General features: G+C 41.6%; 1 protein-coding gene across 1 annotated transcript in view; it reads left to right on the top strand.

Annotated features, from left to right (window-relative positions):
• The first annotated feature begins 2,686 nt into the window (after positions 1–2,686).
• Positions 2,687–27,335, top strand: part of celsr1a (cadherin EGF LAG seven-pass G-type receptor 1a) — a 79,780-nt gene continuing 55,131 nt past the window's right edge. The window contains 1 exon segment of the mRNA XM_034234372.1: positions 2,687–6,449. Coding sequence (XP_034090263.1) covers positions 2,891–6,449 — 3,559 coding nt within the window. The 5' untranslated portion in view covers positions 2,687–2,890.

Here is a 27,335-nt window from a genome sequence, read left to right as displayed (position 1 = left end):
CTGCATTTGACGTAATATAAGTGTTATTTTTACTGTATTACTTTCTGGAGCAGCCCCAAGAGTACGTACTGTTGCATGCAGTATGTATTCAGCACAGGGACATACTACCTCATCCTGACATTGCAACTTGAACTTGAACCCCCTCTTGTTCATCAATCAATCAATCAATGTTTATTTATATAGCCCAATATCACAAATGTTACATTTGTCTCAGTGGACTTCACAGTGTGTACAGAATATCAGTATGACAATATGACACCCTCTGTCCTTAGACCCTCACATCGTACAAGGAAACACTTCCGGAGAAAACCCACAGTTTAAAGGGAAAAATGGGAGAAACCTCAGGGAGAGCAACAGAGGAGGGATCCCTCTCCCAGGACGGACAGACGTGCAATAGATGCCGTGTGTAAATTGAAAAGATAATACATTTGCAACATAGTTCATATATCCGTCAAGTCCGTAGCATGATGAGCAGTCCTCAGGATGTCTGTGCTCTCTTGGTGCCTCAGTCGATGTGACCTATCTTCTGCTTTGCAGAGGATTGTGGGTCAGAATAGCAAGGAAATCATGCTGCCTCGCATGCAGCAACATGCAACCTGATGCAGTACGATATTCTTGGCACAAAACATATATATTTTCAGGCATACGTACAGGGTATGCAACGCACCCTATATATAATAAGGAACCAAAATACAGTAAAATAAGATGGTTCACAGACCTATAGTAGCATTACTTTGAGCTCACTTTTTTGTTTTTTTCAGCTCTAAAATAATTGTACTCGTGGTCTGGAAGTCTTTTCTCAAGGGTGTTTTAGGTCTGAGCCCTTTACTGTTATTTTCCTCATTGAAAATATAGGAAACCTGAGGGGGAATCAGGGAAATGGATTTGAACTTTAAGCTAGCAGAGGGTTAATAGTTGTCAACTGAATGGTTGACCCAATTTCGGGGCCTATTATCTGGGTGAATGAAAGTGACACTTATTGTTCTTGTTTGTTCACTGTAATGTATTTTGACCTTATTTTTCTGTATGTTTGTTCTATCATTTCTGAGACTTTCCCTCCCATCCTTTTTTATGACTGTGAGTAATGTTCACCATACCCTCTGTGCCAACCTACATATGTTAAGATATGAATCACCTTGATTTTTTTTTATCCTTGTCAAGAGAAAGATGGCTTTTGACTTCTATAATGATAAATTACGTGAATAATTACGACTAAAGTAGAAACAAGGTACCGAGTAGTCACACAAAGTTGCAGGTAAACAGATGAAAGTAAACACTAAAAACATGCAAGATAATGAACAATTAGAACCGAATATGATGAATAAAACAAGTATGTTTAATATTTAGAATTTTATTTCCTTTTTGTTATAATAATTGAAAGACAATTACATTGTTCATCTCAGCTGTTGATTAATTGCTTTTAACTGTCATTTATATATTGGTTTTAAATGTAGGATTTTAAAAAAAATGGAAAAAGAAAATGGAATACAAATAATGTAAGTGCCTTATCTCATCGAATGGCAATGCAATATGAGTTCTTCATTTAGTACCAACTGTAAATACATTAAAATGTACCAATGAGTGAATAAACCTTATCAGTGGTGTGATGACTTTTTTCATTGTCCCATATACCTAAAGATTCCCTGCAAACTTGTTAATAAATACGAGATAAAAAATACATTATTTAGTTTGATAGGTTGTCCTACAATTATTGATCCACACGGGGGCGCTGTTATACAAGATTACCCTACAGGTGAACCTGTTGTTCTCAAGTCAGCATTGTTCTGTCACCTTACTGTATGTTCTTATAAGTCCTGATGAATGTCACAGTAGATATTTTTTAAACACATTTTATTTTATTTTGTATGATTTCCTAGAAGAGATTGTTCTTGTGTCAAATTTTGAAAAGTGTTTTCATCTAAACATTCGTTTTCTTTGTGGGGAAAAACAGGTGATAAGTAATAAGGGATAATAAAGGCTCATTCAACACCATAACGCTAAGACACATCGTTTTTTAGCATCTTGCAATCCATTAAAGTCAAAATAAAAATTCCAAACACAAAATGATACAAAGAAAAATATATAAATGTACTTTATTTGAAATATTTCACTTTCAGCCTTTTTAAGTCTAGAGGAAGCAATATCTTTTATTTCTAAGAGAAACAAATTTTGCTTTAATAATTACTGTTTTACAATGTAACATGAAGAACAGTTATTTATGGATTATCAGAAACATTGTTTCTGATAATCCATTATCAACTGATAATTTGGTTTATTAAGCTGTTACATATGTGTGGTTGGCTGAAAACAGTTATTTAAATTATGATATAAGTCAAACCATGCCCACCTTTTTGAATTGCATTTACCGAGAAGTTGCAGTTTATTGTGTTACATTTGTCTAATATTGTGACCTTGAAGTCTTAGTTAAACCACTTTTCATGTCTTTCATATGTACCTTCAGTGCTTACAGCTACTTCAACACACAAAAGTTGAAGAGGCAGAGACACTCAAACACGCATTAGGAATTTTACCCAACTCTCACCCTATTACAATAACAATGCACATTGGTCACCCGGTCAGGGCCACTTCCTAAATCTACATGAGAAAAAAGAAGCCCCCCTGTGAAAGCGTCCCAGAGGGGGGACACAGCAGGTTTATGGTAATAAGTCTCCGAGGAGGAGAGAAGGCGGAGGAGAGCCACGGAGCCATTTTGTACTCATTTTAAACTCAGTGTGGGTTAACGCAGCTGCTGCGCGCCGTGGATACGCCGATACTATGGATACCAAGCGTCTTTTTCTACGTTAAAACTTCACAATGAGGGATAAAAGTAAAGGGCGCTGTTGGGAGAGGGAAAGTTAACGCGTTAGCGGAGGAGTTTCGATGAAGTTGAATGGGATTTGACAGGTTCACAAGCATGGAGCTACCGATGTTTTGGATTTGGGTTTGTGTCCTGTTCAACGTGCAGCTTTCGGGATGTTTGGAGATACACCTTTCGGATACTTTACAGCCTGGGACACTGTTAGCAAACCTGTCCCTTGGACCTGGGTGGACGTCAAAACTTGACAGGACTTTATCACCCAAATTCATCCAGAGCTTTTTCCAAGTTGGGAGACACGATGGAGTCATCCGTCTGTCCCACAAAGTTGAGTGTGCGCACACACCGAGGAACCCAGCGCCTGTTTATTTCAGAACAGGTTCCTTGACATCTGGGGACGTTATTCTGACACAGTTTAATGTGTTTGTCCACGGCCAGGACTGTTTTATTAAATACAAGAGAAAGAAAGCGTCAGGTAAGCCAGACATTCACATTAAACACCTTTCAAAACTGGAGGCAACTTCCTGCTTGTCCGCAGGTAAATTGCTATTGAATGTAACAGAACTTTTGCCTGCTTTTACGCGCAACACCGCCTTTTTGGACACTTTGTGTGTTGGCAAAGACTTGAGTGCAGTGTTCAGACGTGGGGATTTGTTCCTGGCCAGTGACTTATGTATTGAACACAGAGGACAGCCGGAGTTGAGTTTGCACTGCGCACTGCAGAGCTCTCCAGACGGCAGGCTCTCTGTGCAGCTGAGTTTGACGCTGGTAAAAGTGCCCAAGCAATATGGATCGCTCTCAGAAACCGTCCAGAGAAAGTCCGGCACGTTGATCCGCAGGGGTAAGCGACAGGCTAACGCGCCTCCCAAGTTCCAGCTCCCCAACTATCAGGTGTCATTGCCCGAGAATGAGCCTGCGGGCACGCGGGTGATCACCCTGAAAGCCACTGACCCGGATGATGGAGAGGCAGGCAGGCTGGAGTACAGCATGGAAGCCTTGTTTGACAGCAGGTCCAATGACTTTTTAGAAATTGACTCTCAGACAGGGAGCATAACAACTGTACAGTCACTAGACAGAGAAGTGAAAGACACCCATGTTTTCAAAGTCATTGTAACTGATTATGGCTCTCCCCAAAAATCTGCCACTTCTTACCTCACTGTCACTGTGAGTGACACTAATGACCACAGCCCAGTTTTTGAGCAAACTGAATACCGTGTTAGCATCCGGGAGAATGTAGAAGTAGGGTTTGAAGTGATAACAATCCGTGCCACTGATGGGGATGCTCCATCCAACGCTAACATGATTTATAAAATTGTCAACGGTGATGGAGTTAATTCTGTATTTGAAATCGACCCCCGGAACGGCGTGGTGAAGATCAAAGAGCGGCCTGATAGGGAGACCCGGGCCCAGTACCAGCTGACTGTTGAGGCCAACGACCAGGGCAAAGAAAAAGGCCCCCGCAGTGCCACTGCTACTGTCAAAATCACTGTGGAGGATGAGAATGACAACTACCCACAGTTCACTGAAAAGAGATATGTTGTACAGATCCCAGAGAATGTGGCAGTCAACACCAACATCATCAAGGTTGAAGCTACAGACAAAGATGAAGGCAACAATGCCAAAGTTCAATACAGCATAATCAGTGGCAATGTTAGGGGACAGTTCTACATTCACTCCCCCACAGGTGTAATTGATATCATCAATCCTCTGGACTATGAGATGATCCGAGAGTATAATTTGCGGATTAAGGCACAGGATGGTGGCAGGCCTCCTTTGATAAATGGCACAGGGATGGTGGTGGTTCAAGTGGTGGACGTGAACGACAATGTCCCCATGTTCGTCAGCACACCTTTCCAGGCTACTGTGTTGGAAAATGTGGCCATTGGATACTCTGTGATCCACATCCAAGCAATTGATGGTGACGCTGGAGAAAACGCCCGTTTGGAATACCGGTTAACTGACACCACGCCTGGTTTTCCGTTCACAATCAACAACAGCACCGGCTGGATTACAGTGAGTGAAGAACTTGACAGGGAGACCACTGACTTTTACACATTTGGCGTAGAGGCAAGAGATCATGGGATACCTGTTATGTCTTCATCAGCCAGCGTCAGCATCACAGTGCTCGATGTGAATGACAACATACCCACATTTACCGAGAAGGTGTACTCATTAAAGATTAATGAAGATGCTGTTGTTGGGACCAGTGTACGAACAGTGACGGCTGTAGATAGGGATGTCAATAGTGTGGTTACCTATCAGATCTCCAGTGGCAACACCAGGAACCGCTTTGCCATCACAAGCCAGAGTGGTGGCGGTCTCATCACTTTAGCCCTCCCCTTGGACTACAAGCAGGAACGCCAGTATGTCCTGACAGTCACTGCCAGTGATGGAACACAGTACGACACCGCTCAAGTGTTCCTCAATGTGACGGACGCCAACACACACCGTCCCGTCTTCCAAAGTGCCAACTACCAGGTGATGCTCAGTGAAGAAAAACCTGTGGGCTCTACTGTGGTAGTGATCAGTGCGACGGATGAGGACACAGGAGAAAATGCTCGCATCACGTACGTGATGGAGGATAATGTTCCTCAGTTTAAAATTGACCCGGATACAGGGGCCATCACAACACAAATGGAGCTTGATTATGAAGACCAGGCCTCCTACACGTTAGCAATCATTGCCAGAGACAATGGCATCCCCCAGAAATCTGATACCACCTATGTGGAGATTATCATCGCCGATGCCAATGATAATACTCCTCAGTTTCTAAGGGACAGATATCAGGGGACTGTATTAGAAGATGCACCTGTCCGCACCAGCGTTCTCCAGATTTCTGCTTCAGATAGAGATTCTGGCCCAAATGGTAGATTGAGCTATACATTTCAGGATGGCGATGACGGAGATGGGGATTTCTTCATAGAATCTTCCTCTGGTATCATCAGAACTTCTCGCAAACTGGACCGAGAGAATGTTCCTGTTTACAATCTGAAGGCCTATGCTGTAGATAGGGGGGTTCCACAGCTAAAAGCAGCTGTTCCTATTCATGTGGTTGTCCAAGACATTAATGACAATGCTCCAGTGTTTGAAAAGGATGAGCTGTTTATTGACGTGGAGGAGAACAGCCCGGTGGGGTCCGTTGTGGCCCGGATCTCTGCCACCGACCCTGACGAGGGCACAAATGCTCAGATCATGTACCAGATTGTAGAAGGGAATAATCCAGAAGTTTTCCAGCTAGACATTTTTAACGGTGACCTCACCGCACTCATAGACCTGGATTATGAGACTAAAACGGAGTATGTCATCGTGGTCCAGGCCACCTCAGCACCACTAGTGAGCCGGGCCACTGTGCACATCCGCCTTAAAGACATGAATGACAATGAGCCAGTGCTGCATAACTTTGAGATTATTTTCAACAACTACATCACCAACAAATCTAACAGTTTTCCATCAGGAATAATAGGAAAGGTTCCAGCACATGACCCGGATGTATCGGATAAACTGCGGTATAAATTTGAATCTGGGAACGAGCTCAATCTGCTGCTGCTGAACGCCGACACTGGGGATCTGAGGTTGAGCCGAGACCTGGACAATGACAGGACCCTGGAAGCCCCCATGACCATCTCCGTGTCAGGTAAAAACCAAGAACAAGTCTTCTTCCTTTCACGCTGTTTTTTCTGTGAGGAAGATCTCCCTTTTAATGGCAGTTGCATGTGTTGCATGGTGATAAAGTGTGTTAAAGACTGACATTTGAGTCACCACATGTGCAGAGTCAATATATAATCTTCAGTTGAAGAGGGGCAGGTTTCGGCGGTAGTGTTGACTGTGTGTGTAGTGAGTGTGTGCTGCAGGCTCTATGCAGGATCCGGTTGTGCTGCTTTTGAACCATTAGGGTGATAAATGTATTGTGTGCAAGTGATTGGTTTAGGTAATAAAAAGGTGCTTTAAGTAGGGCACCCTGATAGCCTAGCTGCTTTGTTGTTGAAGATATGTGGGTTTCTGCCACAGGTTGGAACACACACAATCATATAGTGTAAGCATATGCACACACCTGATTTCCCTACCTTAAAGCACTGCTCTCTTTGAAGTGGCTTAAGGTTTTCAGCCTGGGCTGCAGGGAGCTTTATCAACATCTTGTGGCAAGATGTTTTCCAGCATTTCATTTTACTAGAACAACTTTCCTTGCTTTGCATACTTTTTAAGTTTCTTACAATTACCTCTATTTTGAACGTAGGAGAAGTATTTGATTCAGTTTTGTTTTGGGGGAGCTTTCTGTAACATGGGTTCATATGTCAAGGATTGTGTGTTCAAGTTCAGGAAGAAAGAATGCGCCCTAAGTTGCTTTTTTTCAACCATAGAGGCATAAGACTTTGATCTTTGAAGTTAAAGATTAGACAAATGCAAACACTTGACATTCACACCTAAAATGGCAGGGTTACTGCTGCAGACAAACACACACACTCACTTTGCAAGAAACCTTCATTCAGGCAGTTGAAGACGCATGATAAATCTAACGCCTTAACTAGCCTGTCACCTATTGACAGCTATTGGATGATCTTCTTAAGCACATTAAGCCCTGAAATTGGCAAACAGCCCAACACAGCTAGATCTCTTCAGCTCACCCTCTATCCATGACACTCTGTCATCTCTCAAGTTAAAGAAAAGCCAGCATATCAAACATACTGAAGGAATACAAATGAAATGAGCTGCTATGGACCAGAATGCACCAGGGCTAACCCACATTCCTTATCTTTCAATCTAATCATTTTGTTGTTTCTAGAAATAATTCTCAGACATTTTGGCCTGTACGTTTAGTATTATTTGGGTCAACTTGAATAACTTTCTTTGTTCATTTGTCACAGGGGAATTTCCCTCTCTTTGGGGCAGTGACCAAGACATTGTTAGGATAATATAGTAGTTATTTAGCTGGACTTAAACCTGTAATGTTACACAGCAAAGTCCATTGGGCAGTGAAGGTCTTTCCCCCCTGCTATTTTTTCTCAGAATGGTGTTTTTCCTAAAGGACTTGTGCCTTTTCTTTGTCTTGAACAAAAGACAGACTGTCCTTTTCTAAGTGCTTTATGGCCCTATAGACGACCTGTGGAGTATCTGAGGTGTTAGCCACTGACCACAATAGCAACAGCCCTCATTCACTGCCACTGCATTCAATAACAGCTGACAGCTCTTGCCATATCCCTGACAACAGTGACCTCATGATGGTCCCTATGGGGGATGGACCTCAACATTAGTTGTACCCATGTGCCTACACAAATCAAGATAAACACGTGTGCATGCACAATTGAACAGATGCACATACTCCATAAACCCCCACCCTTTTTTGTATTTGGTAGCTCACAGAGATGTCAAGTGTTGGATAGCCATTACCACAGATTGTCTTGACCTTTCAACCCTGGCCTCTTGGGAGAGGAAGGCCCGAGGGGATTGGTGAACTAATAGCACCTTAACAAGAGACAAGACTCTGATTGTGTCTCTAGAATTCAACCTCTCCCCTGCTCCACAGGTTTTTTTATATTGTCTTTTCTAGAAATTAGTTTTATTTTGTGTTTATTGTTTTGACCTTTTCTCTGTCATTGGCTGAATCCAGTTGGAGTTTCCTGGAGCCGACGGTGGCCCTAGTGTCAGACTGGCTCCAAATGATACGTCTATAAGTCTAGAATATAGTCTTTAACATTGCCGTCCTTATCCATAAGTGATGAGATTGATCAGAGGACATCATCCCTTGTCTACTTATAACCTTAATTATCATTCCTGATCACTTAAACAAAGGACTTTTGATGTATCGCAGTGATTGTTGATTTTATCTTCGCTGTAGAGGACTTTTTTTCCTCTTTGTGTGCCCCTTATCAAGACTCTTTGTTAAAGCAGTTCAAGAAGTGCACAGGTGCTTTTTTTGCGGTGAACAGGAGGCCTGAGAATGTTTCTCTAGCCCTCTGCTGAAACAGAAGAATGCCCTGATAACTCTCCCGAGATACACTCACTTTACACACTCTGCTAGCCACAACATTATCTGCCCTCGTTCCCCCTGTACTTGTGTGTGTGTGTGCGTGTGTGTGTGTGTGTGTGTGTGTGTGTGTGTGTGTGTGTGTGTGTGTGTGTGTGTGTGTGTGTGTGTGCGTATGTGTGTGTGCGTGCGAATGTGTGTGTGTGTGCTATGTGTTCCCATTGTGGGAACTCTTATCTTAGCTTGTCAAATTTCACTTAAAACATTTGGGGTTTTCTAAAAGAGGACTGTCCGCCAATATCTAACTGTCACAGAGGCAGTTGTACGTTTTTCAGTGTAATGCACCTTTTATTTTGGCTTTCTGTACTGTAACTGGTCAACTTTACTACACCATTGAGCCCTATCCAGTCTGTGACAGGTCTGGGATTTCTCCCAAATCAAAGGAAGCCCGCAGTGGTACACAGGAAACCCCATTTTAACAATTTGTTCCACTAGTTACCACACAATTAAAGTCTCAAACCGGCTGGTTGATTGCCAGATCTGACAGACAGACCCGGCATCTGAAGCCAAGATTTACCAGCATTTGGCCAGCTTGTGTTGTGAATAAGCCATGGCTAACAGCTATGTAGATAATTAGTGATTTCATTTATTCGTTCATTAAGCCACTGCATATTTCGATTTGCTCAAACCAAACTCCTACAGTACTTCCTGACATGCAAAAGACAAAACCCTAATGGAGTTTTTCCAGGAAACACATACCTGATAGGTGGGGTTTGTACAGCATAGGTTAAAGCTTGCACAAAGTGGCTACAGGTGGAGTGTGTTATATCGTTCAGTGATGCAGAGTAGCAGATTGTAACTTAAATGATTAGGAATGATTGATGCTAAATCGTCTTTTTCCACCCCGGCTCTGATCTTTTTCATTACCTTCCCTGTGCAAGACGACATGCAGCTACACGCACACACACATACACACACCAGCCTCCCCCCTCTTTTCCCCCATGGGGCTGTTGCTGGGCTTCCATGCCTTTGGTTTGGCTCCTAATCCCGTTTGAGGAGTTGCATAGCTCAGCTTTTTTAAATTTCTGTTCTCGTCCGCCCACCCCCTCCAACACACACTTTCCCTTCTTACTTTCACTCCTTCTTCCCCTAATATACATAATTAGATTTCTACTGTGACACAAGAGCTTGAGCTTTGTGCTTATTTTTTCAAAACCAGGCTTGGATCGAAAACAATCCGCTGATGTACCTACTGACCTTCCACTGAAAAACATTCGAGTGAAAACAATAGTTTAATCATTTATGAAGAAAATAGTGTAATGTTCTGTTTATTATGAGTCACAGTTATTCTTTTTACAAACGTTATTTAATTAGTTTTCCCATTGTCACCAGGTGGTCACAAGTCTTAGCCCATCCAATCCCTTTAGGAATTTAAATAACTTAAGTTTTATAAGATTTTCGGAATAATAAATGAGGCATAGTTACTTTTGTGTAGTATTTGTGATGGATTGCCCTCCATGAATTGTGTGGCTTTTACATTAATTCTTTTTTTACCACATTATCATCTGATTCAGCAAACATATCGGCCTCCATCGCTTGTCCTCTGCACTGTTTTGGTTTCAAATCCTTATTTGCCCATGAAACATTGCATAACAGAGGCCACAAGAACGCATATTGAGAAAGACTCCTTGTGTGAGTCAAGGGACAAACATCTTCCTGTCAGACTTTCCCGGTTTCCTGTCTTTTCCCAGGTAACTATCTTGTGTTTGTTTTGTCGAAAAGAGACGTGACTCCTCACTTGAGCGCAGGTGTGGCAGAGATGCGCAGACGGTGACGACGCGTGACCTCTCACCTATGGGATCAAAGCAGAACATGACGTTTTTACACACACACTCAGTGTCCAATGACCCTGTCCTCTTCTACACATGACTTATGACCTCCCATCCTGATAGATGGGGTAGAAAGAGGGTGGAGTCACAGCAGTGGGGAGCACAGTCGTAACTAAGAGATGGATATCAATATCTCTCGCTGATAAAGTCCATATAAATACAGAAAAAGTGGAAAAACTATAATCACAAGCGTGTGTGTGGCTGTTGAAGTGGATGTATGTGTGCTTCAGTTCTGCCCACAGCAGCTCATATGTTTTCCTGTGTGTGAGATATGCTGCCATTCCCAGGCTTGGCACTCACAGTAACTGATATTGGGGGATCCCATTCATTCCTAAGATATCGCACACTCCTGGCTTCAAACTGCGCCCCTCACCACATTCCCCTCTGAGTCCTCCCTGCGCCTCTTATCTCCCTTTTCTTTCCCCTCACCTATTTTCTTTCCTTAAGACTTATCCGTTTGTCTTTGTGTCCCTGTTTGCACTTCTTAAAGAATGAGGTGCTTGACCATGTGCCTGGAGAATGTAGCCCTCCTGCCACGTGGTTTTTTCTCAGCTAAATCTGTCCTGAGTGGTTACAGAAACATATTAGATTACTGTCCTTCTCGCTATCTCTCCGCATGCCTGTCTTCCCTTTTGTGCTCCTCTTGTTCCCAGTATGTTTTTTAGGGTGCACTTACGCTATACCCCTTTGTCCTGAGGCAGAAGAAGTAGCGCACATTTGCAGGTGCAACAGCATGTATCCATGTCTCTGTTTGTGTGTTCAATGAGCGAGAAAGGAATCACATTCATGCTTAATCTTGTACATCCCCCCCCCCATGGCTTTAATATTTTGGGTCTGTGTGCATGTGTGCCTCCAGGCTGGAGACAACAGTTTGAAGTGTAAATACCAGGGGATCAGGACTGGTCACTGTTTCGACTCCACTGATGTCTGATCACTCAATTACAGGGTAGAGAGAGGAGGGATGTTTGAGGATCCAAGTCTGTGTGGTAATGCCTGCAGTCATTGTGGGATAGTTGGGTGCAAACTGCTCTCTTTACCTCGTGGGAACCAATGACTTTGTTTGACTCAGAAGAGGCTAGAAGAAATTCATTTTTTATTCTCTGCACCCGGGACGGATACACTCCTATTACTGCTTGTATGGCATTGTTTGAATCTCCAAAATGTCTCCACGATTAGTACTTGAGCCACTTTCTCTCCACTTTCTCCCCACACTCTTAATCCATGTTCTGCGAGATAAGTGTTTTATTTCCAGCAGGAAATCTCTCTAAGCATCATGGTGGTTCCTGTAAATTGAAAGTGAGCTAGGAATGGTATTCCCAGCATGCAAGTGTGTGTGTTTGTTTGTTTGCAAACACCTATGTTTTGGGTTGAACAAGGACAACGGGTAGAAGTGGGGGGATGTCCTGGGGGGCGTTTGTTCCTTCATTGCAATGTATAATCTATTTTTTTGGCTATTTTTTTACATTTAAGATTTTCATAGTATGTGTGTGCTCAGTGATAAAGGCCTTGATCCAGGTTGCCACTTAGATGACCCTCTCCCCCCTCCTCACCCTCCCCTGTCTCACACACAGGCAGGGTTATCTCTCGTTTACATGCTGCAGGACAATGATTTCACCACTCAAACTCAAACAGGTTTTGGGTGGTGGAGGGGTCGTTTTTGATTGTAACCCGACACACCTCTCCGCGTCCCTTTTCTTTTTCATTCCCTCTCACTCGGACGACACAGTACTCCCCTTTGTCTCACTCACCGAGGAGGCAGGGGAGAGCATCGCAGCTCGCCGGCGGCTCACGAGTGTGACATTACATGCGTCATGATGTGCGATGACCGGCTGCAGGAATGTTAAGTGGTAGTGGGGCGAGGGTGTATATATACTGTATCAAGCCTGAGTGAGTGACATGTGTGACAGTGAAGGAGAAGGAGACAGTTGGAGCGTCCCTCCACTGGGTGTCTGTTGAGGCAGTATTCACACAACTGTGCTTCATTTTTTATTTGTTTTAGGGTGTCTTAAGGAACATTAACCGAAGGCGATGCAGAGTAACAACAGCAAAAGACGTCATCATTATGTACTACGTGTCTTATTTTGGTTTCTCTTTTGGCTTTGGCTCTTCTTTGGTGCCAAGATATGTCAACAGTTTAGATACAAGCATTCAAATACCAGTCACATGTAGGTTGCATGCCATGAGGTCAGATTATTTACTGATATACTGTATCTACTTGTGTGGCGCACATGGGAACCAAAGTAATGTGATGCCATTCAACTGTGTCAACAACATGTGTAGTCTCAGTTTCTGAATCAGTTTTAGGATCTCAATGGTTATGATTTGTCCTTTAGCTGCATTATTGACCTTTTAGAAAGCAGGTTTTACCCTCAGGTGTCCAATCTGTTCTCCAGTCTAGACTGAAAGACAGAGGAAGCTAAATGTTCATTATCCGGGTCTCTATAATGACGAACAACCTGCCTGAGGAGTCCCCTTAACTCAGTGCAGACTGGTTTTCTTTAAAAAAACAAACAGATTAGCAACATCAAAGAGCACCATAGTCGAAAGGAATTGGTAACTGTTCTTCTGAGTGGATGGCACAAAGGTGTTCTGAAATATTTAATTTGCGTTGAAAGCAAAACTTATATCTTGACTTTTAAATGAATATTCAAACAAAATGTAGACTGGGAAGTATCAGCAGGTGGCCAATACATAGTTCCCCTTATAACCTACGATACATTTGTGATTTGCATATACAACGTTAGCTTAGCCTGACCGATCCGATCTCCATTCAGAAAACACGCATTTAAAAAAGTGTTTCGCCTGCGGTCTTGTCTGCAGACCGGTATCAGTATGTTGTTACTTCGACATCATTTTGAAACGTGTATTACAATTAAATCACAGTAAAATATGTTCATTTTGTTGTAAGGCAAGGCAAGGCAAGTTTATTTATATAGCACCTTTCAACACAAGGCAATTCAAGGTGCTTTACAAAAATGAAAGACATTCAGACAAAGGCATTTAAAAACAGTCATTAAAAAGAAAAGATAATAAAAGAAACATTGAAAGAAAAAATACATGAATAAAAAGTACATGAATAAAAAGTTACTGTGCAGTTTAAGATATGAATAGTTCACACAGAAGTTCCACTTTACTGATGAACACAACGGCTCAGTTTCAATTAAAAGCAGCGACAAAAAGATAAGTCTTCAGCCTGGATTTAAAAAAGTTGTAGTTGTAGCCCCCTTGCCAGCGATTCTCTCTGACCAATCAGCAGTCGAGTGTTTACGTCACTAGTTTAGCATATTGAGCCCGGTTGTTGGCCCGGTAAGAACCTCAACTTTGGAGGGCCAGAAAAAAGTTGAAAAAGTAGCCCTGAGCCGGAACTACCCCTAGTGGAAAAGCAAAGAAAAAGCTTAAACTGTGCTACGTGCTGCAGTGGAAAAGCGCCATTATTCTAAGCTAACTGTCTGCTGCCTGAAGCCTTAATGTTTATGGTGCAAATATACGACTGGTATCACCTAACCCTAATCATCACATAACCCTAACTGCGTGATCCTTTTTGAAAAACGTACCTCCAGACTTTCATTTTTTAAGACATTTACCCAGTTTTATTGATTCAATTCTTAAATCAAGTAGTGACTAAGAATAGAGGTCCAAGGATAGGAGCAATGACAAATCAAAACTTCCTGTTCATTACAAATGTACAATCGTTCAAAAGTTCAAATAGTTGGATGCTCAGTTTGCACTGTGCAACCTCTGCTTTAACCCTGCACTGTGTCATTACTTCCGTTATGCACTGTAACTTAATATCTTAGCCAGGCAAACCCCTTTGTTATAGTCCTGTTTGTAATGCATTGGGATACCATCCTCTCAGCTATTAAGACTTGGCACTGACTGAATGCAGGTATTAGGATGAAATGTCAAACGGCTTAAATGGATTGAGTTTACTGGCACAAACAGAACAATATCTGTTCAACGTTTGAGTCCTGTTGCTTAATCGAGGGCTAAACTAAAAAAGGTTTCATTCTGTAGATATCTAATCCCGGAAGATTGCTTAAAATTGAAAGAGAAAATAGCTAAATTAAACTAGTCACGTTATGAGCACGCTTTTATAAGCAGTTAAAAACATTTCCATCAACATGTTTCCTGAAATCTCACACCACCTCATAATTGCCCATGCTTGATTGGGGTTTTTACTAGTTTTCTACAAGTGTTGTTTTAGGACTCCACAAAGAAAGACTTCATGTTCACAGAGGTGTCGGTTTTTAGTAATTTCCCCCTCAGCGACAGCCAGGGAAGAAGCTGGCGAAATGTGTAATCCTGACAGTTAATTGAGTCTGTGTGGGAACGTGTCGATGCACGCTGTTGTCTCGTTGTGTCCTGCTGTCTGTCAAACAGCATTCAACTTTTCGGAAAATCTTTCTATCTTTAAGTCGCTATCATGCGTAGGTTAAAGCTAGTGTTGATGCATCTATAGTTCATTCAGTTTCTTTCCACAGCATGATAGATGGCCATGCTAGCAGTCTAATTTTAAAGCCTTTGATTAAACACAGCGTTGCATTCCTACCAAGCTGCTCTCTGGGTAAATTGCTGTGTATACTCCAGATTTTGGTGATGGTAATTTAGTGTACAGTTTATATTTAGCTACACAAGCAGTTGTGACTCTAATGTCCACCACTTTGTTGCAGACTGAAATATCCCAATATGTATTGGATGGATTGCTAGTAATTACATCTAGACCATCTTTAGCTTTTGTATTGTATGTATAGCATGCATTCGTTAGCATTTAGCCTTATGTTTAAAAAGCTTTTTATTTGCAGAATGGGTGCTACTTTTTGAATTGAGATTTAATCATAAAACTTGTACCAAACATATATTAAGGTATACACTTGTGTGAGGCTTTTGATCCCTAGGAGGATACATTTATTCCCTATTTCTCGATTCATGGGCGTGAATCGAGGGCACTTCCGCACCTGTATGTTTACTGTCATGAGAGAATTTGAACCCTGACTTACAGGAACATTTTGGCTTCTTTTTCCCCCAATGTGTCAGCCACAACCTCTGTCATCACGGGTGTCCCATTACAACCTCATGACAGCTTCTGTTCTGCTCTGACAGCTCCTTTCTCTTGTCAGCTCAAAGGAAAAAAATTATGAGCGCACACTACGAACTTGCATATGCATTCACACGCATATATAACAGCGCATTGAGCATCATAGGCAAATCGTACACCACGCCCTGGGTCATACTTGGCACCTACAGGCGGAGCGGCTTAGGCCTGTGTAAGCATTTCAAAGGAAGAGACTAAGGCGTGCGGATTGAAGCTGTATACGTTTTATCCAACACCTCCAGGCCTCATCTTTTAACAGAGAGGGAGAGATGGATACATAGACGTAGAGCTCCGAGGTGTATTGGGTTTTCTCTGCCTTTTCATTTGGTGTCAAGATGCTTCTTTGAACTGCGACATCCTCCTGTTACATTTTGGATGGGGCGACTCACGCACATACACCCCAGAACACACATCCATAACCTGTATAAGAATGCAATTTGTACTTGCACATGAAAAAAAGGGTACAGTCGCCTTTCAATCCATCACACAGGATCCTGACAGCAGTCGTGGACTTTGGAAAGCGGTCGACCTCTTCCCCTGGAGTGTTAAGGCCAAGTTTCACACAAAGATCCCTTCCACCTTTTATACGGCTCACAAAAACTGCCTCACCCTCCCAAAATGTCTTCAGTTACATGCGTATCAAAGTAAAGGCTGCTTTATCTTACAGAAACAGCTTTTTAACAGCTGCAGTTTTAAGGTGCCAGTAAAGTCTTTTTTGGTCATGTATCATTTAACCTCCTCATTTATCATGTATAAGCAGTACTTTTAATATATTGTTTACAACAAATTAAGATGCAAGTACAAGTGAACTTAGAGCAAAGCAGCATGATTTCCTGCCATTTTACATATATAAATATATTTTTGGTCCACAGACAAACAATCCGCTTTCTGCTTGTATCTGCAAAGAACAAGTTGGAAAGGTGCCTTCTTGTCTTCCTCGACGTGGAGGAGCACTCCTGACACCTCTGTTATCGAGCAAGATCCACAATGCCTCTCTGTTTCTGTTCATCCCATGTGATGTTTTAAAATGAAATACGTGCCGTCGTCTAACTTCGGCAGCGCCTTATCAAATTAAATCCTGGGTTACAGTGAGTAGCTGTTTATGTGTTTGTGCGCATGGCTTTGTGTGTGTGGGTAGTACCCAGGATGCCCCTGGATCAAGTGAATGCCAAGAATGAGCTCCTGCTTATTCCTTATTCTCTTCAGTGATAAGAGCTGAAGGGAGGACACTTTCTGACTGAGAGTAGATAACTAAAAGTGGCTTCAAAGATTCCCTCCCCCCCCCACAAATCTTTCCATCCTGTTTCCTTTTCCAAGTGTCAATAATGATGAAGTGCAACAAAGTGAGTTGTTGGTCAACACTTATTCTGCTTGTACTTATTTGTAGAGGCCATTTGCCAGACCCTAACCCTCTCTGAATGCTGTTAGAGGCTAATGCTTCTACTGCTGAGCACTCACTCTGCTTAAAATACTCTTAAATGCTGCAGGGAATCGATTTCCATTTTGATTTAGCTTAGCTGATAATGCAGTCTTAATGTACTCTTAATGCTGCTTGAATGCCTGATGAACTGTTGCTTTTTTCAGTGCCAAAAGGCCAGGCAGGCCAAATAAAGGTAACGCTGTGGCTCTTCAGGTTAACACATGTATAGGTAATCATCAGAGTGAAGTCAAATCATTTATCTTTAGTCAATTATGAGGCGCATGTATCTGTACACTCTGCTTTCCTTCAGGCTGAAGAATGACCTGATGAGAAGGTGCAGGTTCAGGGCTCATGACCTCTGAAAGGGTCTCTTCACCGTTGGCCCCCAGGTCACTCCCAAGACAAAGTGGAGGTCTGACTTAGACTCTAGCAGCTGAGGGCTGAGGGTTTTCCTATCTGAGTAAACGTACAGTAATTGCTTGGGTCAACTGGACTGTCACTCCGTCTTTCCTTCTGTGTGTCGCTGATAATGTTTGTCTTTCTCCGGAAAATATGTAATAGAGATAGAAGCCCTTTTTATAAGACATGGATAAGATTACTGGTTTAATTTGTCTTTAAAAGTCATGGCTTTTTGTTCCTCAGACATTGTTTCTGTGGTTTGCCTGAACTTTAGTTTTGTTCTAACCTTTGAGTCCACTAAAATAAAAAGCCATTATTTATGAAAGAGCATAATATGATAAAATATTACTATTTTCAATTGCTCACATGCTCATATTTTGATATTTCCAAAAGCATCTATTCAAGGAAAATAATCATGAAAATTGGAGACATTACATTTTCACCTTTTTTAAGTAGTTCATACGCCCATTAATTACTTTGCTGTTTAATATAAACAACTGGATAATCAGATGGGTAGTTCTCATCTTTTAATACTGTATGTAATGTTACTGTATGACACATTATAACCTTACCTTACATAAACACTTAATGATTAGACTGTAATAATGATTTACATGTCTGAATAATGATTTACAAGCTTGTGTCTGAGGTCATGCGGAAATTCATGTTCATGGAAATCCCCCCCCCCCTCAATAACATTTCAGTCTGCGGTGACTATGCCTAAAGTTCAGATAAACAAAAGTTCACAGGGTTGACAGTCAAGAGTCAGACTTAATTTGCATTTTATCTTCAGTACACAATTACATTTCCTCTGTCTCCTTCAATATTAGAATACAGTACCCATACCAAACTCCCATGAGCTGCTTTAACACGAAAAGCGCGGGTGAGGAAAGGGCTGAGTTTTAACACGTCAAAAGTGTCTGCGTTTGAGTCTTCAGGTGCTGATGGCCTTTCAACCGACAGCCCTCACTTTGTGTTGTGTATGTGAAGTGATTGTCTCGACGTGTCGATGGTCACACAGGTTATAATGGGCTCACGGGACAAGACATTTCAATATGGACTTAAGACATTCAGTGGGGACCTTTTTATTACAGGGATCAGAGTGATGTTTGTTACTTTTAAGCACATTCCTTTGAAACAAAGGTGGTTTCTGACACCAATAGTTCGTTTTGAGATGTTACTTTCCTAACTATAGGTGTATTCAGTGGGATAACCTGATCCTATTTAGTTTATTATTTAGACTCCAATTACAAATGGCCCCATTTTTTTTTTTTTTTTGCAGCTTCTTTACAAGGCTTTAGTAAAGTCTGTGGTCTTGTGATGTGAGCTGTTGGTGCTAGTGGTTTTCTCAGGATCAGGAGTCCTCAATATTTGGTATCAAGGTTCTTAGCTAATTGTGTAGTGGTTGGATTTAAGAAAAGAGTAAAAAACAACAGCTAATTTTGTAGTGGTTTGATTTAAGAAAAAAGTAAATATGCAACACAGGACATCCTGTAAAACCCTGCTTTTCTCAAAAAGCTTGGCTACCGTCATTAGCAAACGCCATTTTTTAATTAATTTGAACCGGCAGAATTAAGCCCTACAATTGATGAAGGCAAGTGTTTTGTTAAAGATTAAGTCACAGCAGTTTCACTAGGCGTCACCTTGGAGATTGTCTGAGAATCCTGCATACATAGGGGGTTCATTCAGCATTGGAAAACGAAATAGAGAAAAGATTGAGCCGAACCATGTAGTGTAAATGTGGCATGACATGGATCTTAAGTGCTTCATGTTTGAATTAGAAAACATGCTAAGGTATTTGATCGTTGGGTTATGAGTAATCTGCCAAACATCTAATACCACATGTGGTTGGTGGACTGGCCCAAGAGATGCCTTTCCAAGCTCAACCATGTGTTTGATGCGAGGAATGAGTTGGGAGCCTGGTGCTTACAGTTTAACTTACTGAGGGTCCGGGGTCCGACAGCTGGCTCTCCATGCCTGGCATACTGCTGCTCTCAACACATTCATCACTACATGGACACACACCTGCATACATTCCGGTGCTGAAGAATATGTGCATGCTTCAAGTATATGTGTAGAAATACAGCCTGCTGCATAAGGCTTTGAACATTGAAGTGGAATATTTGTACTGTGTTTCAACAAAAATGTATAGTTTGCATGTTGCAGATGGTTGGAAGCTACAGCTAAGAGGCTAGATTAGATTAAAGACTCCAAACAGAAGGAAACAGCTGCTGGACAAAAAAGTGTAAAGCTTCCACTCTTTCTGCTGCTCAAATTCGAGCTAACGGTCTTGTAGCTTTGTATAATAAACGGATGTTAGAGTAGTATCAATCTGGTATCAAAGATAGCAAATGAACATATTCAACATATGTTCAAAATATTCCTTTAAGCATAATGTGTCACATTTTCCCGCCAAATTTCAGTAGAAGCTATAGTTAGCTTGTTAGCTAATGTATCAATCTTTTGATTTTGCTAATCAAAGTGTTGTTCACCAAATAAGTAGCATACTAAAGGACTAAAGGAGTTTTTGACATGGACTAGCTTGCTAAATAATCAAACAATCAAGCTAAATTCCCCTTTTGTTCAGCTTAATATGAAAAATCTGATTTGTGTTTCTGTTATTTTCTTGTAGTGAGACCACATTTAGCATTTCCTCCTCTGCCCTTCTTCCTTTACACTCTTCCATGGACCAAATCTGTCGTAGTGATGCATTTTTACCATATATGCGCTTCATATATGCGGAGGACTCACTGATATGACTCAAGACCTGTCAGTCTTGTAAGACAGCGTCCATAAAATGAAAGCGGATAGCTGTGGTTAGTTTTTCTGGTTTGACCTCGGGGCAACTTGGTTTACGGCTGGGATCATCATCATTTGCCACACACACACACACACACACACACACACACACACACACACACACACACACACACACACACACACACACACACACACACACACACACACACACACACACACACACACACACACACACACACACACACACATGTACATGTATAAACAGTCAGCCCTTGTACTACCATCCATACCTGCTCTCTGTAGTCACTCACTCAGTGGGGGCTGATAAAGTGGAAATGCCCTGTTATTACTAAAGCGATGACAGTAGCCGTGGGCAGGCATCACACGGTCATACCTCTGGCATTTAATTGAAGTTTTCCTGTATTGTACACTCTTTACTGCTTTGTAATACAGTACTCAATAGATTCAGTGACACACATCAGCTCTAGAATTGTAATTATACTCTGTTTTCTCTTGTTTCTCTTAAGTATACAAACCCCAACTTTTCTCTGGAAAAGATAGGCCCCAAACCTGGATAAACAACTGGTGAACTGATGCAAATATAGGATCAATAGAGAGCACACACTCTATCTTTGTCTGACACACATACTGTATACACACACTCACACACTGTCCTTTGTGTATTACCAGAAGACATCTCTTCCTACTTAATAGATTCCACATTCCAACCTCCACCACTGGAATGATTTCACCTGCCAGCCAAACCAAGAAACATCCAGCTGTATGTGTGTGTGTGTGTGTGTGTGTGTGTGTGTGTGTGTGTGTGTGTGTGTGTGTGTGTGTGTGTGTGTGTGTGTGTGTGTGTGTGTGTGTGTGTCGACTTTCAAACATGTACTTTAAACACATGAAGTGCTTTAAAATGGTAATTCCTAAGAAATAACTGATGTGCATGGACATCATTGACATTCTCTTTTCACACACACACACACACACACACACACACACACACACACACACACACACACACACACAACACACACACACACACACACACACACACACACACACACACACACACACACACACACACACACCTCCAGAGAATGTGAGCTGAATCTGCTCGTCAATAATCTCCAGAGCGATGAAGTCGTGCTTCTCATTGAATCGGCCATTGTAGAGAAGCAGAGCGTTCCTCTCTCTGGAAGCAAACCTGCAAAGACAAATTGGATTTTATAGAAAATTACAAGAACAGATCAAACACCAAAATGGAGATCCAGTACCTTCTTAAGGTTGTAAAAAAACAAAAACAAATTAGCTTTGATTTTGATGTATAAATGATTAATTTATTCAGTTTTAAAGTCCAAAGTGAGACTTTTTTCAATTGTTTCCTCTACTCTAGCTCATGTTTCCTGTCACACACACACACACACACACACACACACACACACACACACACACACACACACACACACACACACACACACACACACACACACACACACACACACACACACACACACACACACACACACACACACACACACACACACACAACCAGCCAAGCTTCTGTTTTTTTGTTTTACATATCATCTCCTTGAAATCATCAAAACATGTCATAACAGAACCCCTTAACTTCAATTACATTATTTTCCTTATTTCAAACGCAGAAATATTCTGTATTCGGGAATGACGTGAAGTGCTGACACAGTAATTTGTGGGACCATTAAAATGTGTCTCATTGGGGGTCGATTTAATAGCTGTGTGATGTTGGGGCGTGTACCTGCAGGTTTCAACTGAAGTCATAATTTACCGTTTCCACCGCCCTGATAAATCCCCCTGAACGAGAGGAGAGACAGGGCGAAGGAGTAGCAGGATGACAAGGAGAAGTAATTTAAGATTACAAGAATAATGTTGTCTCCCACAAAGAAACATGTGTAATCTGTAGTTGTCAAGATGTCGTTTTAGCCTCAATGGAAGAACTCAAAAGACGGATTGCCAGTTCATTATGTTAACAATGTAAAGTTGATTGGGGAAGATGAAGATAAAAGCAAAAGATGACCTTGCGTCCAGCTGCTTTCCTTATAATAAGAAGCTGCTATATATTAGCTTTACTGTGTGATGACAGTAATTGCTACCTCAATTTCAGTTAGGAATGCCGACAATTTGTCAACGTTGGTAAGAACTAGTGGGACCACCCAAGCTAAAAAAAACCTTCTGTCACATTTTAAGGGTCGCTTAACTGAATCTGAATCAGGATTAATATGTATAGTGTTTCTGCTGAGTAGCTCTGAGGAATTACTTGGTCCTAGGTTTGCACACAAGCCCTGGATAATGAACATGTTCAATTTATGGGTAACTCATTCAAACCATAACGGGTCAAAATAATCCGTATTAGCAACTGGAAAACTTTGGTCAGGACGAAATATCTATAGGAGGAAAGCTTAACCTCCATGTAGCCACTAGTGAATTCACTTTGATTTATTTTTCTTTTAAGTTAACCTTAAGGAAGCTTTGTTGCCTGATATAGCTATTTGAATTCAGAGCGCTAGGGAGCTTCCCTCTAAAGAAAGTGGTACATTGACAGAAACTGATACCTCTAACTGCCTCCCTGCTTTTCTTTCCTGAAGCTGACTCATTATCACACACCATTCTTGTCAGCCGTGTCACCGAGCACAATACATTGACATTTAACTGACCCTTTGGAGGAGAAGAAGAGGGGAGGGGGGAGAGAAGGACAGAAGTAAACAGGAGAGAAGGAGGTGGAAGAAGATGTAGGATGAGGGGATGGAAGTTCTGGCTGTGATAAGAGATGAAGCGAGGGACGTGGATGAATCTTGAGAGGAAGGGAGGTGAAATAAGGAGGAGGTGAGAAAGGAAGGAAGGGGGGAGGATGGAAGGAAAGAGGTGGGGGGCATCTCAACTTTTTTTTACCCTCACATTCCCTCTTTTTCTGACTTCAAAGAATCTCCCGGTGAGAAGGAATTATTCCCCTCCGCTCAAGCGTACCGCTTTGTTACACCACTGCTCTCCTCTCTAGTCCTCTGCAACCCCCATCCAGGCCACATCTCATAAAGAGAATGGTGTTGTAAAGGGGATGTAAAGGGCTCTATTCAAATAGTGTTGCTCATGCAGTATGTACTTTGCATGTTGCTGTTTCTTTCTGGTTATGAAAGCTAAGATTCTTACTCTGTCTTTCGATTTTGTGTTACAATTCTGTTAATGTTCCTCTTGTAAACCAGTAAAACCAAGAGAGGGCCAATAAAACCCAGACACAAAAAACCCATGTGGTACACAAACAGTCTTTGTGAATTGCACCTGAGCCACCCTCCGTAATCTCCTTCTACTTTATTGTATCCTAAATTAGGAAAGAGAGAGGGTAAGGTATTTCAGTTGCCCTCGCTGAATCCGTGACGGCACCGGGCCAAGAGAGGATAGAAACATCAAGAGGTCAGCTGGCAGCCAGCAGCTCCAGGTGGGCTGTGAGGCGAGCCTCAGCCCTACCATCTGCGTCTGTATCACAGATCCAATCTGCTGCCTGGGTTGGTTGCTGACTAACCGATGGTGGACTGAACGCATGAATGAATCAGTGAATCTGACTGGCTGATTCAATGAATGAGTGCCTCATTGATTGAGCAAATGTTTGGCTGGGGAGAACGGCTGGCCCACAGCGTCTGAACAGCTGATATACTGCATGTGTTCATACTATGTCAGGCAGGGCAATTAGCCAAGCATTTAGAGTGCAATCTCAGCTTCCCATAAAGCGTGACACTAATGATGCTTTTATTTATGTTCATGAGCATGACAATAGTTTGTTTCTAGTTGAAAAAGTACATTATACAACTATTTGTAGTACCAAAAATAATAGTACTACTATGCAGAGCGGCATATATTATATCACTGGATTATAGTGGTGCAATAATGTGTACATCATTTTAGCAGCTAGTACAGGAGGAGCTAATTTGTAAGATTTATTACACTGCCAGGTAATCTACTCCATAATAGTACATCATAATGACTTAATTTATATAAGTACAATATTTGGCACCAAATTGTTGTTGGTTGAAGTATAAGGTAGTATAAAATGGAAATACTCAAGAAAAGTTCAAGTCACTCAAAGTTGTACTTAGTGACAGTACTTGAGTAAAAATACTTAGTTTTTGTCCACCATCTAAATCTAGTGAGAGGAATGGCGCCACCAACAACATGTTTATTAAAAGCCAGATTTTATTAAGTGTTGTAAATTAAAGGACCACCATACAGTTCAATCTTTCAAGACAGTGTACAAGCCACGAAGTGTGAATGCTGCTGCTCTGATAATTGTTAGCTCTCACTCGTCCTCTGACAGCCTCAAAGTTCCGGCTGATACATTAACAATTTATAGTGTTTCTCTAGACTTCCTGAAGTTGACAGCAGGTCTTAAGAGGGGGGCCTCCAGGCCTCGAATACTCGTCAGGAGAACAGAGGGTGAGGTAGTTTGGGGAGCTTTAGCGTGGCTAATTAGGAATGAAAAGTAATAATTATAGCAGCCTGCTTTTGTGAAGTCACTCTATTCTTTTCTGTTTGACTCACTTTTTGCTGCCTCGTGGGTTGACAGCAGACAAAGTGAGAAATGGCAGGTATTCTTTTCATCTAGTGCTAACCTTGTAACTAGCAGACAGGCCACTCGCTGGGGGGGCAGTTAAACAAAAAGGGGAGGATATGTGTAGTTTCCCTCAGAATAGTAACTTCAGCATTTATTAAGACTTAACTTATCTTAGCTGGAGGTATAACTGCCATCCATCTAAGATCTTTACACAATTGCCTCATGTGTAAGAACCTAGACAACTATGAATATATCAATGATATTATTTTAGGGACTTAAGATTTTTTTTATCGTCTGCCATTTTGAGTATCATATCATAGCATATTGTAAGAAAAATCTGTATTTTTGGACAATTTTAGCTCAGGGAATTAAACAGCCAAGGTTTGTTTGCATTGTATGTAACTAGATTATTGGATTTATTGGGGATTACTTTTTTATTGTCTGCAATTTTATGAATTAAGTCATAGCATATTAGGATTTTTTTTAAATGTATGGCTTGATTACAGTATTTTTGTTGTATTTTATGAATGTATTGGGCACCTTTAGCTTAGGTAATTGAACCACCATGGCTTGTTTGTATTGAATGTAACAAGATTATTCGATTTATTGGGGACTTGCTGCTTTAATTTGTTTGAATTATTATAAATTAAGTCTTGGACTTTTGCCGATTGGTTGTAAAAAAACATGGAAGATTTCTTGTATATTATGCCAGGCTTGGAAGCAAGATGGGTGTATTAGCAGGCATTCAGCATGTGTTGGTGGGGTATTCAGGAGTGTCAGTGGGGCATCTCTTGAGCGTTGTCCCCTGAAAACAGCTCCATCCACGCATACACCCACACACTTGAACACACACACACAAACGTCTTGGAGATTTGCCGAGTCTCTATTTAAACGGACACATGTCTCATGGTTTCCCATGGCGACCTCCCTACACCGCCCCTCCTCTTCTCTTTTTGTTTTCACCCTGCTTTGTTGAAAAGAGCCAATCGTGCGTTGGCTGGTAACTAGGCACCCTATTTATCAGTAACCAGCACCAACAATAACTGAAACCCGACACCTCCTCAGAGAGCAAGACAGGAGGGACATGGCGAGTTGGAAAGAGACGGGGAAAAAAGCACCGTCAGGAACTTACAAAAAGTTTATGTTTATAAAATTACCTTATATTCTATTCATTTTATTGATTTGTATATTTGTATATTATTGCAGTTGAGTTGTTGCTTTTCTGAACTGAACTAGCAGTTAAAATCGTACAATTTTACCACACCGAAAACGTTTTCTAGAAGTAAATAAAATAAATACAAAGACGAATGCCATGATGAGCGAGGGAAGAGAGCAGCTAACACAGAGTCGGAGGGAAAGACAGGTTCTAGTGTCGGTGTAATGGATACTTTGGTCCTATTAGGCCATTCATGGCTGGGTAGCTCATAAGAGAGTGGTGCAGGTCGACTTGTGAGGAGGCTTTTGATCAGCGTGCACCCCCACCTAACCAACTATTTGTTCCCTGCTTATCAAACGGGATCAATGCTAGAGAGAGTGAGGGGAGGAGCAGTGTGAGCATGTAAATAAAAGTGGTGTGTTTGTGACTTTCTACACTTATATATATGTACACACATTTGTTTGTCATGAAAAATGCTTGTCTATTATTTAGCTTGATCAACTGTTAACTAGGCTTCACTGCCTTTAGATATTGTGTGTGCATGTGTGTGTTTGCATTCCTGGTTTTAGATGAGTGATTCTCTCCAAGCCAGAGAATGGCCTGTTTGACTCTTCGCCTTTTTGTGATCTCATGAATAAGGACTTTGGGAAGATCTAATGGTGCTAATGCTAATGAGCCGACCACACACGCTGAAAGGACTCAACATGGTGACACATCAGTAGACACAGCATTCCTGCAAAATGCATGTGTAGGTGTTTGTGTGCATCTAAAACACTCGAGTAAATCGATGATCCTGCTGTATCTCACATGAAATCATATGTCAATGCAAACCAGGAGAATCAGGAGGGAAAAGAGGTGTCTTAACTTAATGTTTGTTGGGTTGACTGTTGAGCTTCAATCGGGACAATCATTTATGAGTATTTAAGCATAATATTTATTCATTTTATACATGTATCCTCTCCTGTGGTTGGTCTGCTTTGCTTTCACACCACAAGCTAACTGCACCCAGTTGGAAGTTGACTGAGACCCTTTTTTCAGGTGGTCTCAGTTTGATTGACAGCTCACAAGTTAACAAACCTTACAACAAATTGACAGTCATATCATAGTGTGCTTATTTTCATCTCCCAGCTCTGACAGGGCATTATGATGCTCATTCTCGTTTTTAAACTATGTCGACGGCTAGCTTCCTACTGGAGGTGATGACAGGTCATGTTTAGACTTGCACCCTTTCTTTTCAATATAAGATTATTTACATTTTGC

Source organism: Gymnodraco acuticeps, unplaced genomic scaffold (assembly GCF_902827175.1).
Source record: "Gymnodraco acuticeps unplaced genomic scaffold, fGymAcu1.1, whole genome shotgun sequence".
NCBI classification, from domain to species: domain Eukaryota; kingdom Metazoa; phylum Chordata; class Actinopteri; order Perciformes; family Bathydraconidae; genus Gymnodraco; species Gymnodraco acuticeps.
This window is presented reverse-complemented; position numbering and strand designations above follow the sequence as displayed.